Source organism: Spodoptera frugiperda, chromosome 23 (assembly GCF_023101765.2).
Source record: "Spodoptera frugiperda isolate SF20-4 chromosome 23, AGI-APGP_CSIRO_Sfru_2.0, whole genome shotgun sequence".
In the NCBI taxonomy this organism is placed as follows: Eukaryota; Metazoa; Arthropoda; class Insecta; order Lepidoptera; family Noctuidae; genus Spodoptera; species Spodoptera frugiperda.
The window spans coordinates 3,282,029-3,302,459 of NC_064234.1; the positions used below are offsets into that span (position 1 = coordinate 3,282,029).

General features: G+C 37.4%; 2 protein-coding genes across 2 annotated transcripts in view; one reads left to right on the forward strand and one right to left on the reverse strand.

Moving 5' to 3' along the window:
• Window positions 1–13,690, forward strand: part of LOC118282022 (ankyrin repeat domain-containing protein 29) — a 35,314-nt gene extending 21,624 nt beyond the window's left edge. The window contains exons 2-8 of the mRNA XM_035602894.2: window positions 2,365–2,475; window positions 10,441–10,539; window positions 10,761–10,859; window positions 10,934–11,032; window positions 11,434–11,631; window positions 11,951–12,046; window positions 12,396–13,690. Of these exons, the coding sequence (XP_035458787.2) occupies window positions 2,365–2,475; window positions 10,441–10,539; window positions 10,761–10,859; window positions 10,934–11,032; window positions 11,434–11,631; window positions 11,951–12,046; window positions 12,396–12,587 (894 nt within the window). The 3' untranslated portion in view covers window positions 12,588–13,690. The remainder of the gene's footprint in view (window positions 1–2,364; window positions 2,476–10,440; window positions 10,540–10,760; window positions 10,860–10,933; window positions 11,033–11,433; window positions 11,632–11,950; window positions 12,047–12,395) is intronic.
• Window positions 13,691–13,972: 282 nt separating this feature from the next.
• LOC118282021 (lymphokine-activated killer T-cell-originated protein kinase) lies at window positions 13,973–18,373 on the reverse strand. The gene is made up of 6 exons (XM_050703155.1): window positions 18,149–18,373; window positions 17,639–17,934; window positions 17,191–17,372; window positions 16,262–16,432; window positions 14,589–14,647; window positions 13,973–14,358 (listed from the first exon to the last, which is right to left on the reverse strand). Exons 1-6 carry the CDS (start codon window positions 18,249–18,251, stop codon window positions 14,195–14,197), a joined length of 975 nt encoding a protein of 324 aa, XP_050559112.1. The 5' UTR covers window positions 18,252–18,373; the 3' UTR covers window positions 13,973–14,194.
• Between the last annotated feature and the right edge of the window lie 2,058 nt (window positions 18,374–20,431).

The window sequence follows — 20,431 nt, forward strand, 5'->3', positions numbered from 1 at the left end:
ACCCAAGTTAGCTCAAACTCTATCTGTAACTATACCAAATTTCATCAAAATCCGTTCAACAGTTTCAACGTCATTGACGGACAAACATCCAAACAAACAAACTTTAACATTTATAATATTAGTATGATGTGTAAAAGGAGAAAATAGCCAAAACTTGCTTTAAAAAAAACTATCTATTGCTTAAGTTACTCGTACATTTATTTCCTTCCAAAATAAGAAAAACATATCACGAACCAATAAATCTGTAAGAAAACAAAAACAAGCCTACATTATACAAATGTCGTTGAAAGTCAAGTAGTATCAACAGACATACACACATTAATATGTATGTGAATTATAGCCGGCTATGTAAACGTCCTTATTTGTGAGATTCCACCGTTATTCGACATTCATACATAATGTCACCCACGTTATATCCTACAAGATGTTTGTTTTCATACAAATCTACCGTTGCTTGTGACCCTTTTGATTTTATTTTGATCTGAATCTGAATAAGTTATTTTACTTTTGTATTGTTTTTTTTTTATAAATTATTCTAAGACTATGAGACATAATATAACCCTTCAGTTTTACCTTTCTTAAATCTATGCTTTCAATTTTGATTTGAAAATATGTATTCTTTAATTCCCAATTGTAGTGGTTTTAATGAGAATAGAGGTAACTGGCAACTCCAATTATTTCTACTGAGATAATTCTTTGTGTTAACATCGAATCTGAAACTTTTGCTCAACACTAACCGTACCCTATGTATATGAATACGGGACCCAAATGCTGCCAGAATTCAATATTCCACAAGAACTACTTTTAAAATAAAATGCTGTCTGGCTACCTAATTAAAATTAATTGAAAATACCTATCTACTTAGGTTAGAATGAATTGTTGACTGAGCAAATTTATTCAAAGCTTTAGTTTAATAGGCATTAGAGATAAAAATAAAATAATTAGAATTATTTACATTTCGCTCTCGTACGAGTAGAAGGTTAACAAATTCAAGGCTCATTAAAATGACTCATGTAAATTAATTATAATTAATTAAAAGAATGCGGATGACTTACTATGGAAGGAGGACATGCATATTTGCGCACGAAAACGAATATTTTGCCCGTCTAAATACGAAATTATAAATACGAAAGTTTCTGCGGAAAATACATTAAATAGAAGTATAAATACGGCTCGACCGGAAATACCACGGCCTCACAGAAAACCGACGTGAAACAACGCTTGCGTTATGTTTCGTTGTTGAGTGAGGTTACCTGCACGCCTTCCCAAAGGGCTCAATTCCTGACTCAAAAAGCCGGTATAAATGTTTATGTCCATGGGCGCCGGCGATTGCTTACCATCAGGTAATACGTCTGCTCGATTACCGGCATGTCTCATAAAAAAAAACTGTACTGCACGCCTCAAATCAATTTTCGCATATACATACTTATAAGACCTTTAGTTTTGGGATCGTGTCTGTTCCCAATCCCAAACCCTCTTGTTAAACCCTGAGTAAAACCCATATTAACATTATTAGCATTCATAATTAGTACTAAGATCAAGCTCAATACAGCTAGCTAACTTGAGAAATAATTGTACGTAAGCCGTATTGAGTTTATAGTGAATTAAAAAGAAAGAGCTCATCCGATTTCCTCACAAATAGTGGCCATAAATCACATAAGTAATTAGTTGTCACATAACAGTTATAGTACGTACCAACGATTTTATTGTGCCGTGACTAGCACGCTAACTCTGTCACGCTACCATGTAGGCAGTATCTGTGCAATTGTGTACATAATCTGCGCTGCAGTCAGATAAAACTGTTTGCCAATTATTTTTGAACGCTGATAACGTGATGTATGGTAAATGTTTGTTAAATGGTTTAGATAATGTTGCATCTAACATTACATAAGTAGATGAAAAATTACATAGGTCAGTCAAGGTCAAGTCAGTTCGTTTTTAACGTCACGCTTTTAATCCCCGAAAGGGTGGTAGGCAGTGGTGCACATTACGGCACATAATGCCACTGTACAATGTACATTCACATTTCACAGCTTACGTAGTGTTTTCAAGTGGTGAGCCTATTGCCATATACCGGGCTCATTTCCAGACTACGTGCTAATACTGAGAAATTATCGAAAAACCGAAAAAAACCAGCTATACTTCGTCCGACCCGGGAATCGAACCCGAGACCCCTTGCCCGGCAGTCACACTTGCAACCATTCGGCCAACGAAGCAGTCTTTGCTTCTTTCTATGCTGTTTTATAGTCTTGCGAAAAATGATATTGTCGTTCCATTCCTCTAAATTCTTATTACTTTGGTGAAGCATGAAATTCTTAAAAAAATGTATACCTATGTACTTAATATTATCTGTGTTGTTAACAGAAAGAGTCCCGCACAGACGTGCAGTTCCACCTGGCCGCGCTGCGTGGAGACTGCGACAGGCTGCGGCAGCTGCTCGACACGGGGAAAGTGCACATCGACTCCAGAGACAGGGTAAGGATACCATATCTAGTTGTAGCATAAGTATAACAACTTTTTCAGGGACACTTTTTTTTTGATGGAGGAAAATCATCCAATGACTTCTCTCGCCTTGGGCGAGGCGAGAGGTACTGTCAGACTCTTACTGACTAAAAACCACCCCGTTCTTAATCCTGTTTTTCGAATCGGAGCCCCGGTAAATCCGCTAGGTAGTCCGCAGCTGCGGTTTTCAGGGACACTAGATCCAAATTGATGTTCCAAAAACTATGGATCAGGTTTTGAATAAGTCTGGTAACATATTTTTGTTGATTTCTCTTAAAATTCTCAGCCCTGACAATAATCTTAGTGGTAGGTATGCATGTAATGTTTGAATGTAATTTTTACGTCCGATACAATCCGCTTACTTCCAACTAATGTAGGCAAATGTAATATCATCACATTCAAAATAAAATATTGTGGACGTATCAAATATATCTCCGAATATTCAAGATCGTGTGTAACAAATTTTGTGTTTACACATCCCTGGAGAACTATCTCACGAATACATATAACATTCGATTGGTTGGTTTCACATTATGTGTTTCACATCATAGCAAGTATTTATTTATATTTGTTTTGTATGAATATAACTTTATATGACTGTCAAAGAAATCCTGGGGGAATTGAGACTACTCACGTCCACTGTTGAACAAAGGCTTCTCATATTCCCCTTCCTTTTACTCTGAACTCTACAACTAAGTTGTACCTATAAAGTAAACAATCACCTATTTAACTGGCCCAAGGATTATTAAATCTAGAACATTGGAATCAGACTGGAAACTTATGACTTATAACTAGCTAGAGTATAATAATATGTGACCAAATACATGTCATATAGTCGGTTCGTCACCCCGACACTTGAATAGACATAAATCTGAGATATCGATATAGGACGTATCGATTACAATATCTCAGGTGAATGTCAAACGAGTTCAAACCACTGGCACTGAGGCCAAAGATTACTATTGTATAGACTTATTTACTTAGTCAAATGCAACAGTTCTAGAATAAATTACAATCTAGTTTTAAAGCTATTGTTTCAATGTTTTCCCTAACCAGTACAAAACAAATATTTCCACGAATATGACGGGAAACTAGCAAGGAGTAAAACAGCTCTATTCTCTAACGACCCACTAAAAAGATGAGGACGTGACGATAAACCACATTTTCGAGATCGTGCTCCAAGATTAGTAGTGTCACCAGCAAAATTGATGACTCGATGTAGCTCAAGAGGCACGCTTTGCCTATAAACCGTTCTCGTTGATGACAACCCTCGTCCCCTCGAAGTAAGACGGATAGGGGAGGACGCAACCCCCGTAGCTAAAAAAGGAACCTTTAGATAGCACACATAAATCGATGCCCTAGATTTTATGCGGATTTCTTCGTTGATCTCAATCGGTTTCTGGACGATTGATTTTGTTCTGGAGGGCTGTTGTTAAGAGAACTTTTGCCGTAATTTGATGTTGGAGTGAGTAGAAGGCTCAAAGTTTTTGAATATATTTTTAAGATCTAATGTGAGCAATGAATCTCAGAAGTAACCTAGTTAATAAATATATAATATTAAATTAATACATACTTCTCTAAGATCATAACCTCTTCAGCCTTCTTTTATCTGGTTTTCAAAAGCCACAAATTTAATGCACCTCTTACATAAGAAGAACAAAAGAGTTAAGAAATTATCTGAGAGATATTACGAACTGAATTCAATCAATCGTAATGAATGTAATCAACTATGAAGGCCCTAAAGTGTAACTTAATTATTTCCTCGGCAACTGCAGTTAATAGCACATTACGTAGAGAAAGAGTGGCGAATTACTATTATAAAGCAACCACTAACCACAAATGTATGGCCGCAATAGGAAGTATAATAGTGATGTAAAGCTAACGGCCCACTTTCTGCCACCATTCTTTCTGATATGAAATTCACATTACTTCCCTTTGTTTAAGTTATAAGATTAAGCGATATTTTGTCTTCGAAAGTAACATAGTTTGTCGGTGAGACTGACAGAGATTGTCGGATTTGAACGATAATTTTAAGATTAAAAACTATACCCAAGACGAATATTATTCGGATTTTATAAGGAATATTGATATAAATTTCAATTAGATTTCTTGGAAGAAACCCCCCAATAAGACTACAAGATCTACAGCAATAAGAACTAGTTGTTTAGATATTACCGAATCCATTATTTTTCTTACAAAACCTATGCAACCATTTTATTTCTATTCCCCGCTCCTACTTGCCTCTTAGTCCACTACTAGTAGCAATGCCCTGCATTATTACTTAGTGGCTACTGGCTACCTGTCATGTTGTATCATAAACAGCTCACTCTTGCATTAGGTTGCGCAATGTAAAGTACCTACCCATTTTATTGGAACAACTTACAAGACATATCTAGGTAGACATGCTATATGGGAGTGAAAATGTCAAATATCTAAACATTAATATAACTTTAATGTCGTCCCTGAACTTTAAAACGTCTGCAACATAAGAGCATAAACTTGCTAATCGCCATAAAAGTCGTTTCCTTAAGGCAAATCTTTTAGATATATATTCTAGTACTTGGCTAGCAAACGCTAACTTCGGAAGATTTATAAGCATCACACAGACAGCTTCTTATTTTCTAACTAACTACTAAAAATATATTACCGAGAAATAGAGATCAACGTTCTTCGTTTCAACCCTGATTGAAAACAGTTATTACTCAGGTTGATTTATGTTCCTGATTGATTTAATTCCTACTGCGGAATCGGGATTTAATCATTGTGTCATCTTCATCGACTTTGATAGGAATTTGAGACTTTGAATGGAAGCTTCTCAATTGACAAAACAATAGCCTCACCTATTATTATTAAAGAAGATATACCGAGATTATTATCTCTTATTATTAGATAAAGCTAATTTTCTAAGTTAAATCTTTTTTGAACAAAATTTTGTCCCGCTCTCGCTTACAACTTAGACCGGCCAAAGTTCGTGAATCCACAACAAAGCGTTAAGTTCATGTAATATTATAAACAGCTCGTACAGTTGCGTAAACGCGAAAATATAATGGATGGGAACACGCAGCGTAGTTGTAATGACGTGCGAATTGTGACCACTGTGCACTGGGCCCACGTATTGTTTGTGTGGGACACTGTGTTGCACGCTGAGCAGTTGTTCAAGATGCAATGTTTTTGTTGTTCATGTTTCTGTTTCGTACATCTCTTGTTTGGTTGGTCTAGTTTTTTGGAAGTCCTGTAATGTTACAATGTGCCAAGTATCTAGTGCTCCGCTCTGAATTGAAAACCTCTGGCTCGATCTAAGTTTATGATAAAAATTCAACGTAACTATGTAATGTCAAAACTGTACAATAATGCAAAGATTTTGGGTGATGTAAATCAAGGGGCTTTGAATCCAATTCCGATCGATCGATATTGGTATTGTGAAATTTCGTACTGTGGAGTTGCAACACTAGTGCCAATGCATCCATATTGCTTGGATATTTATTGAACTAAATTATATTGAGTTTGGCTTTACATTCCGTACTCTGAATGCTATTTTAACGTGCTGCGATTGGGGTTGTATAGTTTTGACATTGAATAATTAACTATTGAGATTTTATTGGATTGTAATTGCATTGACATCAAGATTAGTTTCAAGAGTAAGCGCCCAGTTAAAGTTATAAGATTTGCTCAAAATCAGTCAATAAGTCTATAAATAACTTAAATATAGGTTAATTTCAAAGAAATCTATTTCCAGTCACTATCACAATAAAAAATATCAAGTGACAAGTCAGTGATTGCTCTCACGACATCAGAATCTCAGATTCCAAGCAATATTTTCTCCTTTCTACAAATTGAGCGGAACTATTAATCAATTTGACTGCACGGTTGGTGCGGTGGCTGGGCAACTGGCTGCCGCGCAACGGGTAGCGGGTTCGATTCCCGCACGGAGCAACTCTTTGTTGTGTGATCCACACATGTTTCGGGTCTGGGTGTCATGTGTATGTGAACTTGTATGTTTGTAAACGCACCCACGACACAGGAGAAAATCCTAGTGTGGGGCAACGTTTTATTTAAAAAAAAAAAAAAAAATCTTGTTTACTTTCCTCACGGATTAACATAGTTATGCATGTTAATTGTAGTCAGCATTATGTGTGTGTACAACACATGTAACATTCTCAAATTGTTATGTTAATTTGTGTAATTACAGTGCTGTTAGCATGGGCGTTAGTCATGTAAGGCTGGTAGTTACCGGCTAGATTTGATAATCACTGTTAAAATTATTAGATACTAGCTTCGTAGCTCCTGCCAGCGGCTTCGTCCATGGTTTCCGTGGGATAAAAAGTATCCTGTCACCTAAGTCAGCTCATACCCTGTTTATATACCAAATTTCATCAAAATCCATTCAGTAGTTTCAGCGTGATTGATGGACGAACATCCAATGATATAAACAAAATTAGTGGGATTGTTTTCGTTTTATTCTTCAATAACTAGCTACAGCTCGCAGTTTCACCAGCATAGTCTAAGAAAAGAATGTCTACTTATATTGTTTTCCACGTTCCTTAATCTCCCAATATAAAAATTATACTACGAAAATGCTCCGTTGCATCGAAAAGACAAAAACACATTTGAATGCACTTAACTGAGCTGTATTTGAGCAACATTTGAGATTTTGGGCAGAAAATTAGTAATCAAATATAAGATTTCCATGTACATGAATTTGCTGATATCATAGCCATCACAGCCAACTGATGTTGGTACGTCCAGGAATAATAAAATATTCCTGCCCCAAGGCAGTTTCCTTTGTCTATTTATTTAGGTTTACTTTCATTATTTCCAATGGTAACGAAAGCGACTCCAGGCCATTTTCTTATTACGATTTTCTAAGGAGATTGTTTTCTTTTGATCTATATTTTATACTGTCATAAAACAACAGAAAAATAAACATCGAAGATAGAAAAACATATACAAAACTTGCAGTTACATCTTGAACTCTCTTTAAAATAACTTTTTAACTAGGTACTAGTAGATTGTAGTAGATACAAGCCTATACCTACAAGGGAAGGACACCGTTCTTTTTCCTTCTGTAATTGTCCAATAAATAAATCTCGACTAATACTAACTAACTAGACTAACCCACTAAACAGAAGATATTATGTTCGTAAGTGCTCAAGTTTGTGCGGAAACATAGAATACAATTCTGTGTTGGTTCAATACATAATTGGCAAGTGGCAGGATTGTGTAAAATCCCGTATGCACTAGCAAGTACACAATCAAATGTTAATCTATATTGGCCTCCTAGTAAAGCTTTTTGGTCTTTCTATAGTAAAAATTCATATGGAGAAGAAACTATGAGCAACAAACTCCATTGCTCTTATTTTCAACCAGTCAGTACCTTACCTACGTCTCATTTTAAATACTACAATTTTATACAAATGTAAAAGAAAGTGTGTACATACATAGTTTAACGTCATCATTAACCAGAGCGCGGCTGACAGCTCGTTAGTTTAACCGCAGTTAGTGTGAACTGCGTGCAGTGTAAACACCGGCTTATAATTACAGCTTAAGTGAGCACTTGTTAATCATGGAAAGCAGAGCTTTAATATATCTGTGGAAGACGAAATTGAAGCTATTTTAGGCTTTAATTATATCAAACTTAACAAAATATGTAGGTAATTCCTTTAAAGAAAAATTTTCTAAATTTTTATTAAAATCGTCAATAATCTGTGAAATGTGTCTACTGGTTTATGAGTCTTCTCTAAATATAACAAGGTGTGCCATAATCGCCACACTTGATTTGCAGTGATCGCAGTTTAAAATGCTCAGGTTTATCAAAGCTGCTGCTGTTCTGTATTCTAATCGGAGACAACACGAGAATAATTACAAAAAACATTATAACACGTACGTATGTACTTAACATAATGATGACTGATGATAAATACGTACTGCAAACAATGAATTTTTGCACCTACTCTACAGTTGCTAGTCACACATCATTGCGGCATTGTGTCATTGACCAGCGATTAACGTAAAGATGCAAGCAATTGGCGACTAATTAGGCATCTAGGTCCATAGTCTCTCCTTTTAATTGTTGGGAACATTTCGCATTGTTTTTCCTCAGATGTTATCAAGTATATTGCATATTTAGTAGGTATATTTCGTACAAAAACGCTTATTGTAGGAAAATTTATAAAGTAATTGATTAAGGAACTAGTAACCATGTATTGTGATCTATGGTAACTCATACTTTTCTTTACAGCTTAAGTGATCACTAACCTAACCGTGGTAAAGTCCTAAATAACCACACATTATATTTCCACATTAATCCCGTAACACCTACCTATCTAATCAAGCGCACTCACCTACATTTTTAATGAAAGTATGTAGGTGTACACCTACACAATATTTATTTTTAGCTAAAACTAATGCTTAATTACCTCCCATATTTGATGTAATTGATAGTAAGCTGCCATGGCTGACCATATTAGTGTCGGAAGTGGCCATCATTGCTAGTTGTTGTGGCTGTTGGCATTTTGATGTGTACCGCTAATACGTGTGTAGATTGTAATCAGTTATAGATTTGTAGAACAAACTGTCGGTCCTTACTTAGGTGTTAAGTGGTAAGCTTCTTCTAGTATTTCTCTGCTCATGCAGTGTTTGTTACACATTTGCTTAGCAGTATTCGGTTAGGTGTTAAAAAAGTATGTACTGTATAAAATTCTCACTTATTAACACTAACTAAAACACCTAAAAATATGTTTTGATCTACATAACTCCGTCCCAAAAGATCTTGCTTAGAATAAAAAAAGCTTGTATGTACATGTAAATTGCCCCTCATTCACTTTTTGCTGCGTTTACCCATTTGATAGCAAAAAGAGGTTAATGATTTTCATGCGTGCACGTCTCCGATTATTTATTTATGTATGTTATGAATTGTGCCCAAATAATAGCGACGCAAAACCGCTGATTCATCACCGTAAATTCATTCACTTTATGTTTGATAGGCGTTCCATCGTGTAGATCTTTAGTTACTATGACCTACTTTGTAAATACTACTGCTGGAAACATAATTTGATCTAGGCTCTTAAATCTAGTAGTACCTATGCGTAAATAATATATTATTTAGGCAAAGAAACTATAACGCTCCCCCAAAGCCTACCCTCGGTGTAGTGTCACCGAAGAACCAATTAACAAATTACACTTTTCATACTCCAGTTTTGATGTGCACTCCTGACTTCTCATCACGCGCACATAAAGTCGGCCCCAGCCGGCCTATATTCACGAATGAGCGCTTTATGCCGCGGCCGGTAAAAGGCGGCAAACGAAAGTTCCTAATGAGTTTTCTTTTACCGCGGGAAATGTGGAAACCGTTTATTTGCATAGACCGAGTACATTGTGAGAGTGGCGGAATGTTACCTGTGTTACTCGAGTAATAAATATATTCTGACTACCAACAGATACATGTAATCATGATGTTATACTGGTGTTTAGGAGTGCGGCGTGCGTGATTGGTAATTGAGGATTAAAAGAAACTTCATGATCTAGGACCACAAAGTCATCAATTGAAAGTATTTGCTGAAACCTAACCTTCCTATAATAGTTCCAAATAAGAAAAAGGAAAGTTAAGTAAGCTAACTTGTAATTAGTTTTAGAAAATATGTACCTAGCTTAGGTTAATCTAATCTAAAATATGCACGTGAGATAAATCTCGGTGAGAGTATATTGTGTGCGATAGCGATAAAGTCAAGAAAATGGGCCTACGCCGCGATCTAATCATTCCTGTAAAGTGTAACAATTTATATTTGAAGTAAAGACAGTGGAAAATGTGAAAGACTCAGACAAAAGTGAGAATAATTGAGATGTAACTAATGCAAAATGCCAATTTCAATTTAAAGTGTGCTTAAGACTGTTCTAATTGCAAAGAAATAATGAGCATATTCCGTTATACGTTGTCCTCAGGACGGCACGACCCCGCTGATCCTGTCAGCTGCGATGGGTCACACGGAGTGCGTGCGCGAGCTGCTGGCGCAGGGCGCCGACCCGGCCTGCAGCAGGACGGTATGTACATCTGGTTATTATAGGTTATATTAGGTACACAGGTCTTATTATGCATTTTTGTATATCATTAATATTTAATATTAGATAGACAGTGTAACACATTTTCGTATTATTTGCGTAAATTGGATTTATTGATCAGACAGCGAGAATCATTGCTAGTAAATACTTGTACCAATTCTAATCCTGTGTACAAGTTTCATTTTCCATCCATCAATTCGCAGACAGGAACGAGTGCGCTGTTCTTCGCGGCGCAGGGCGGGTTCCTCGACATCGCGCGACTACTGCTCGACGCGGGAGCCGCCATCGACGCTCCTAGCATGGTCAGTGCACTACAACTATATTGTATGTAAGGTTTGTTGGTACAGATGGTTATAATATAGTATGTTCGTTTCAGGACGGTGGCACACCGCTGTTCGTGGCGTGCCAGTGCGGTCACCTGCCGGTCGTCGACGAGCTCATCCGGAGGGGAGCCAACGTCAACGCTTGTATGAAGGTAACGCTAATTTACCTCCTCAATTAGTCAGAACTGATGAATGAGGCACTTTGAAGTCGCAACTTATTAATCATTATGAGCGGCTCATTAAAAACGGTTGTCCCTGATAGACGCCCCTGTTAAATGGGAGAAACGGCCTCACAGAAAACCGATGAAACAACGCTTGCATTGTGTTTCGTTGTTAGAGTGAGGTTACCGGAGGCCCAATTACCTCCTTCTCGATCTTCCCCATCCCCATTCCCGAACAACAACCCTTAAATTCCTAACTCCCAAAAAGCCGGTAACGCACTTGTAAAGCCTCTGGTGTTTCAAGATTATGATCGGCGTCATTAAAAGCGGTTGTCCCTGATAGACCCCCTGTTAAATGGGAGAAACTTAGAATTGTGTCACTTTGGTTCCAGGACAAGGCGAGTCCCCTGTTCATAGCGGCGCAGAACGGTCACGAGGAGGTGTGCCGCGCGCTGGTCCGCGCGGGCGCGGCGGTGGACGGCGCGCGCGCCGACCGCGCCACGGCGCTGTGGATCGCCGCGCAGTGCGGACACCAACACGTCGCGCGACTGCTGCTGGCCGCCGGCGCTAGCGTCGACCATGTGCGACAGGTCGCTGCCACCTCTATTACATATCCTAGTCTATTGAAAAAGGGCATCCCCCTCACGCTACTTGCATCCGATTACTGTTGCTTGTGCTACAACACGCCACAGTGCAATGCTATGATACGTTAATACCTAAAAACATTACACCGACTTCTTTATTTATTTTTAAAAAACAACCTCTTGGAATTGAGTTTAAAATTAGGTATTATTTAGACTTGTTAATTTCATTTAAGTATACATTCTTTTTTTAAACATTCACGACAAACCACATCAAAAATTGTTTAACCACGAAAATGCATGTTAATCTCCACATTATATCTTTCAGGACGGAGCCACACCCCTCTTTAAAGCAGCGCACAAGGGACACGCCGCCGTAGTCGTAGAACTGCTCAAATACAAACCAAACCTTGGATTACTTCCCGTAAGATTTTATATCAAGATATATTACTAGTGACATCTATTGTATAATTGCGTAAACTTTTCTAATGCAATTTGTTAATCTACTCACCGTAAGATGGCGCTAAAATCATTTGTTCATCTACTTTGCACAAGATGGCGTTAACGTCATTTCTTTATCTACTTGACACTAGATGGCGTTCGTTTGGAAGTGTAGAACGGAAAGAAAGCCAGTTAGAGTATCTTGTAAAATTATGAAAATTAACACATATTTTATGAAACTTACCATTAGTGATAACTACCTGCACCAGAGAAGACATAGGGCTGGTTTTGAAATATTTGCATAGGTAATGTATTTTTTATTACAATTTCAGAATGGTCAGTCGGCCCTCCACGGCGCCGCGATGTTCGGTCAGATGTCGTGCGTGCGCCTGCTGGCGCGGCGGTCGCAGCTGTCGCTGCGCAACTCGGCCGGCCTCACGGCGCTGCAGGCCGCCGCCGCCGCGCGCAAGCACGACGTCGCCGCCTACCTGCGCCGCCTGCAGCAGGAACTCGCGCACACATGATGTACACACTCTACTGCGGCCTCGCCGGCCTCTTGAACCTTACTGTCGCACTAGTTGGGAGCTGTCATATAGGTACTCATTTTTATTTTCAATAATAAAAAATATAGGTCGTTTTATCCAGTTGGAATGTAAAGTACATTTTTATACAATGAAACAGCCTTAAATGACAGCACCCAACTAACGGACGAAGCATTTGTTATAAATCTCACTCGTGGTTAATCGATCTGCATACAATCTCGTATTCCTAACTATAGTTACTAAAACTGAATATTTTGTATGATGTACTCGCAGCCATACTGGTATAGCTTTACCCACTCGCCTTATGCAATACCTCACCTGATACTGTATAGATATACATTCACCTTTGTAAACGGTAGTAACATTACAAGATTGGTATTGCTACCGTTTACAGTAAACGTAAACAAGTTCGAAATAAAAATTGGGTTTATTGTTGGTGCTGATTTAGTCAATAAGCGATATATAAACATGTTTTAATTTAACACTAGTCAACTTGTCGCGGCCATTACAGTTTCTGATCTAGAATAAAAAGAAAACTGACAATGAATCAATTAAACGAATACGTCAGAAGCTGTAGTTGGCCGCCTAACGTCTATCACTGTAGCTTGTACGACAAGAAATGTATTTTTCATACAATCACATACACAAGTAGTTGTAAGGTAACTACTGTTGTATTGTTATAGTACGTAGGCTAAGTGAAGTATTTATTTGTATTATAACGTCACCATTTGTAATGTAGTCGTCGCTCAATTGTATTTTAAATTGTATCAGATTGTTTGTGGTATTCTCAATTAGGAATCTCGTTTTAATTTTTCGAGTATTTTAAAAATGAACTTACTTTGTATTCGATTTTATGCTGGACTTATAATAGTGGTTCCTCTAACAACACAATAGTTCCATAATGGTCAATTATTAATAAAATGGTTTAGGGATAGCTCACCAAATAAACATGATATTAAACTCGTAACATATTACTACATAGCATACTATGTGTCGGTCTAGTTGTAAGTTTCCACAATGTTGTTATGTTATAAAGTATGAACAGTACAGTTGATTTTTTTTTAATATAATGTTTTACTTATAAACTGTGTATTTATTTTTCGATTTCTCGAAGCAACCCGCTCGTTTTCTTTTTCCACCTATTCCTTCCAATTTTTACTATGCTGAAATCAGCATCAAAATTGTTAAACTAAATTAAAATAATAATCGCACACAAACATACATATTATGTACAGGTCCAGCTGAGAACATCCTATTTTTTAAGTTGGTTAAAAACGAATTAATTTGTTGCCATTTACTATCTGATTTTCAAAAAAGCTATTATTTTTGGTTGATTTACAATTAAAATAAAAATAAAAGCCATGATAGGTACTTAGAAAAATACAGTCATATTTATTAAAGTATCAATATTTAATACATAATCTTGTCATCAATTATAAAAACAGTCAGTCCATGTACTCACAGAATACAAGTTAATAATAAAACAACCAAGTAAAATACACATGAGTAATTTTACCTCCCGGTGGTAGTAGCTACTACACATCCCCCTTAAAACTAAACAATCAGGTACAAATGTATATGTCAGGTAATTATCGTCCTGCCAAGCATTGTTCCAACATGTCGAGTGCAGCTATAGACAGATGCTGGGCCGAGGGTCGCATGGCCGGCATCGTCTCCGTGCAGCAGTGGAACAAGGCGAGCGGATGCATGTACAGCTTCTCCGAGATATTCGCAGGCACAGCTGGCCTGGTGCCTGGACAACAAACACACAACTATACAATAAATTCGTATATTAATATAATAGGGTTTATTATACTCCAAAGTGAAACTGTATTTCAATGCCTTTATTAGAAATTAGGTACACTTATAATTATACTAATTATAAAATAATCTAAGTATACCTTAGTTTTATAATAATTGGAATCATTTTTACTGATTAGCTGGCAAAGTGTGAAACTTTAAATATGAAATTAAATAACTCACCGTATCTGTCAGAGAAGTAGTCAGTCACACTGTCCATGGAGTCATCCAGGCACTGTATGCTGTCGTCCTCCATGTAGGTGTCTTCTGTCTGCGTGTGTGGGGGGACCAGCGCCATCATCTACCCCACGCAGGAGTACCGGACACGGAAGTTTCGGTTGGTCTGTTTCGAATTCGGCGGGAGGAGCATACAGTGGCGGTGGCATTTCATGTGCTGAGCATCGCCATGTCCTTAGGGATGTGAATGACGGTAACCTCTCTTCCGGCTCTAGTTCAGGCCAAGGTGCGGATCTCACGCCGTCTCCCCTTCTGCGAACCAGTCATCCTAGCTAAGGAGGAGGCGGAGCGCGTGAGGGAACGATCCTCATCACGCCCCACAGAAGACACTCCGGGCGTCGAGAATCGCGTGACGATCCCCGGCCACCGTAAGCGCGGGTCTGCGGACGGCGAGTAAGAGTAGCTCGTCGCCCGATCAAAAAGACCCGTGCGTACCGTGCGTCGCGTTCTGTGCGAGCCTCAAAGAAGGCCACTACAGATGGGACCCAATAGTCTAACAGACATTGTAAAAACTTAGAGGGGCCCCGGCTCAAATCAGAACGGGGTGATTTTTACACTCCTTCTCGGCACCCAAGGCAGGAGTAGCCAATGATTTTGTCAAAAATTAGAAAGAGTATCTAAACAAATGTTTTCTTTCATACATTGACGCAAGGTTATGAAACACACCATATTTTTATACCCTATCATATTTTTATGACAATAGAAGTATTGGATTTTTTTGTTTGGGAAAAATACTGTGAAAGTGTAAACCGCTTTTTTGCTATTCTACGCTGTAAACAAACGCTTTCGACAATGATCAAAAAATGTTTTATTCGTTAGTAAGACTATAATTTTTTTTAGTATAGTTACACCAGGCTCCGCTTCGTTCGCAAACAAGCCTCTCCTCCTGGCAGCGTAGTTTCGCACATCATGCGGCGCATTTTTATCGGAGTTATTTTAAAATTGTGTTCTTCTAAGATGTTTATTGAAGTTTAGTGATTCAATACAATTTTGTTCACAATTAAATTCTTAAGAACAACACATTTATTTCGATAAAGATTAAACAGTGAGTTAATACAACTCTTAACAAATAATGCATTAATTTGGAAGTTTGATTACCATAAAAACGATTCTAGTAAGTTAACTAAAAGATAACATATAATGTATACAATTTAGTATCATTTTAAGAGGTATGTCTTTCACATATAATTTTCAATCTTGAACCATTTTCGTAGGCACGCAACGGAAGCCCTCAAGAATTAATAATTTCCCCCGCACCAGATATTTCCTTTATTTCTTCGCTCCTAATAGTCTAGCGTGATGTTTTATAGCCTATAGTTATCGATAAATGGACTATCCAGCACAAAAAGAATTATTCAAATCGGACCAGTACTCACAGATTAGCGGAACAAACAAACAAACAAACAAACAATACAAACTCTTTTTATAATATTAGTATAGATTAGGTACACTTTGAATTAGACTAATTATAAAATAATCTAGTATACCTTGGTTTTATAATAATCTGGAATAATTTTTACTGATAGTTGGCAAAGAGTCAAACTTTAAATTATAGGTATTAAATATAACTCACCGTATCTGTCAGAGAAGTAGTCATCTAGCATTAGTCATCCAGGCACTGTATGCTGTCGTCCTCCATGTAGGTGTCTTCTGTCTGCGTGTGTGGGGGGACCAGCGCCATCATCTCCCACAGAGTGAGTCCCAGTGGCCAGATGTCTGTCTTGCTGGAGATCTCACCTCCGTGGATCACTTCTGGAGCACTCCAAGCTTCAGTACCTGAGAAGAATGCATAAAATCATTAGCTTTTGACTATTTTATCTTGGCAAATCTGGATTGCCTATTAGTAACCTATTAATTTATTATTTGTTGAACACACTTAAGATAGGAAACCAGTAGTGATAGAAAACAATATATTTTATTTTAAAAAATAACCCGATACTTATGTTAAAGTTGGTGTTCATTCCATTATCCAGTTGTTTTAACTTTACATTCAATAGATATTGTTAAGACTTAAAGTGATAGGCAAAACAGTGAGTTTGTTGAAATTTGAATGCAGCTGCACTAGTGGAACAATGAATGTATACAATGATAGTATCAGGTATGTAATCACAAGTTCAATGCTTGTAGGACAAGGACCTACTCACACAGCACTAGATATTTCTATTAGATAGTCTATATTGTCAATTACATACATTCAACTTAATTACTCACAATCGAGGAATCTGTGCTACAAGGTTATAATAAGTTTTTTTACCACACTTGAACTAGATAAAGCAGGAATATTCTATAGGCTGCATGTACAGAACTCATGTATCTAGCCTTACAAGAGTAGGTACTCCACATTTTTTTATTATTTCAATGTTCTGCAAGATTTACTGCTGAGAGATTGCAAGTACCATTTTCCATTCAATGTAATTTTGTGTAAATTAGTGTACCAGTGTAGAACAATAAAATCTGCCTTAGAAAATAGTACCAAAATATTGATGTTGGGCTTTTTAAATAAATAAAGATTTACTATTAATGGTATCATATTCATCTTACCAAAATTCGCCTTGCCATTCTCTTGTCAAACACACCATTCTCATCAAGGGGTAGGCAGACACCGAAGTCACAAAGCTTGCAGATTACAAAGTCTCCGTTCACCAGAATGTTGTATGACTTCATGTCTCCGTGCAGAATTTGCATAGTCATGTGAAGATAGTGTAAGGCACTCGCTATGTCTGCACAGACCTAGAAGGAAGGAAGGAGTATCTTACATATAATTTTTGAACTAGGTGGGTTTTGAAGTAAAAGGATGACTAGCAATGTATTGAGCTAGTATGATAGTTTGTTGAAGACCACATTAAATGAAGCAATGGCCTATTTTATATTAACTCTCAGAAATACTCTGACTTTACAGATAAATCATAATAGTGGGCACTATCAGCAGTTTATGCATGACATTAGGTTTTTACTTTAAATGATTTATAAGAAAAACAAAAGCAAATTGAACTTACTTTTAACATTTGTCTAGGAAGGAAAGGCTCGCTATTGGTTTCTATCCTCTTCTCAATCATATCACCTAGGGAGAGGTCACACGCCTCCATGCCCAGGTACAATATCTTCGCATTGCTAAACGCGCGGAACCCGACAATGTTAGGGTGTGACATGCGCCGCAGTAGATCAGCTTCAGCTTTCAAGCGATGAGTGTAAACCTTATTGGGTTTCACACGTCGGTTCAGCATTTTAAGCGCCCATGGTGAACGGACTTGTCCCGCCCGAGGTGATCTAACTAACTGCATCACATTTACACCTAAAATATTCCACGAAATAATTAATTTCATACTTCTATTTACCACGTGGAGAAACTTTTCAATTATCTAAGCGAAATGTGGATATCTAATGGTTAAAAAATATGTGGGGACTCTAAAAGTAAGCACGTGGAGTCTGCTTAATCCACCATACACTAATTTTCTTATAGATGAAACACAATATTAATTCTAATATCCTAAATAAACATTATTTACCAGTTCCGTATCCAAGTCTGTTCAAAAACGGTGACGGAGGTATTGTTATTGTTTCATCTCGATCCCGACCTTTACTCTTGATAGGCGTTTTAAATTCTGCCATTTTATTAATAACTTAACACAAATTATATGGACAAAACAATAGAAGACTAAAAATTAAAATAACGCCTGTAACTGTTACACTTTCAAAGGCTTGTTTTGAATTTGAATTTGCTTTGACAGTATGTATACCAACATAACAAAATTAACAAAATGACAATGACAGGAACTATCTTACTCGTTTTATTGACTAAGGTAAAAAAGAGAAACAACGTTTTATGCTAAATATCATAACTTTCTGTACCGTTTTTGGAATGTTTTGTTTTGAATTTCGTTCAGAAAATAATTATTTTATTGAATGAATTAAAAAAATGTAAGATAGACCTATAAAAGTAATAAATATTTTTGAAAGAATTGCGCAATACACTTATTACACTAAATTCATGTTATAGTGATCTTAGTATCCTTTACATTTTTAGACACTAGGTATTATGCAATGTTACCTATCTTATATTTTTATGAGATAGGGCAGCAAACGCAAAACCGGGTCATCGGATCGATTAGACCCTATTCCTGTACCGTGTGAAACAAGCTAGCGTTATGAGTTTATGAGTAGCAAAGTGAACTAATCCACTTTAAACGCACCCATACTTCGGCATCGATAGGCCGGCTCAACTGGAATGATACTACCTCTCGCAGTTATTAGCGTCCATACGCGTGAAACGACGCTTGCGTTTTGTGTCGTTGTGTGAGTGAGATCACAGGAGAGAGAGACCTAATCTTACCGTTAAATCTCTTAGGACGACTAGTGTTTACAGGTATCATGATAGGCAGGTAAGTATCTACATAACATTGACATAGCCATTGGTAGGTTCTTATTAAAGCAGGAAGGACACACATCTATTTTCAATAGATATCAATAATTATTTAAAAGAAGCGCCATAGGTTACCACATCCATCGACACAGAACTGGCCACAAGTAAATCGAATGCGCTCATGTAACGATTACGTGTGTATTATTATTGCAGTTGATTACAGCCGGTGGCTGTCAGTCGGTATTATAACGTTCTAATGGTACTTGGGCACAAACTCACTGAACTTGTTCATCGTGATTGTACGACGCTAGACGTCACGCGTACATCGCATCGCCACCAAACCCCCAAATATATGTGGACCACAATGAAGTAGAAACTGAAAAATACTTAATTAAATAAATATCTAGTAAGTAGTATTTACTCATAAATGGCATAATTATCAGTAGAATAGATATGCATGTATCGAAGTAAAATATAGCACCTAACTGACCTTTGTCGTGAAAATGATCGGCAATAATCTGGCTCTAACTAATTGCTGATGGCATTAAAGTCACCGGGATTTGGTAAACAGCTACCGTACATGAAATAAATACATAAATAGATATTAGATACTCAAAATGTAGAATTTGGACATTTCGAGTTTTTATCCGAAAAATCTCTAGCTACGAGTGCTACGAGCACAGGCTACGGCTACGCCACACATGACTCCGTAGCACGTATCAAAAATATCAGATAGGTGAAAAAAGCTACGATTAGAATGAAGTTGTAAAGTTATTAATACTAAAGTTATTTAATTGAAGGAACTAAGTAGTACCTCTCCATGATGAAGCTATTGTCCATTGACGGTACCGCCATTAAGCTGTAGCTGGTGCCTATTGTGCAGGTACCTGTCATACGTTATGTAGAATAAATAACTCATTTAGGCTGACGTCTCTGTACAATCTAGTATGTTTATAGCATTCAGTTAGGTTTTAATCGCTAAATTAGGCATTGTTTATTTGTAAAGTAAGGCCTGTATGCCGGACAAATCACGTAACCGTGTGTATGTACAAATAAACGCCTGCATTACCAATATTCGGCACTGCAATATTCAGTCTCTCGAACTTGGTAGAAGCTTTAAATATGTGTAACAGGATCAACCTATCGGCTTACAATAAATACGATAATCACCATCTTCCTTTACCGGTTCCAATAATTGTAATTATCGTATAAGAGCTGAGGATGGGCAATGATACATTACCAGTCAATTATGTAATTAACGAACATGTTTCGGCTGCACACCAAAAACGGTAAATTTTAATGAATATTACCTATTCAAATTATGACGTGTATAATCATGTGAAACTGATTGGCGAAGGCCGGCGCCCGGAACTAGGGGAAGCGCGGTATTACGCGGGAACAGCGCGGCGTCGCGGTCATCCTCGCTGTT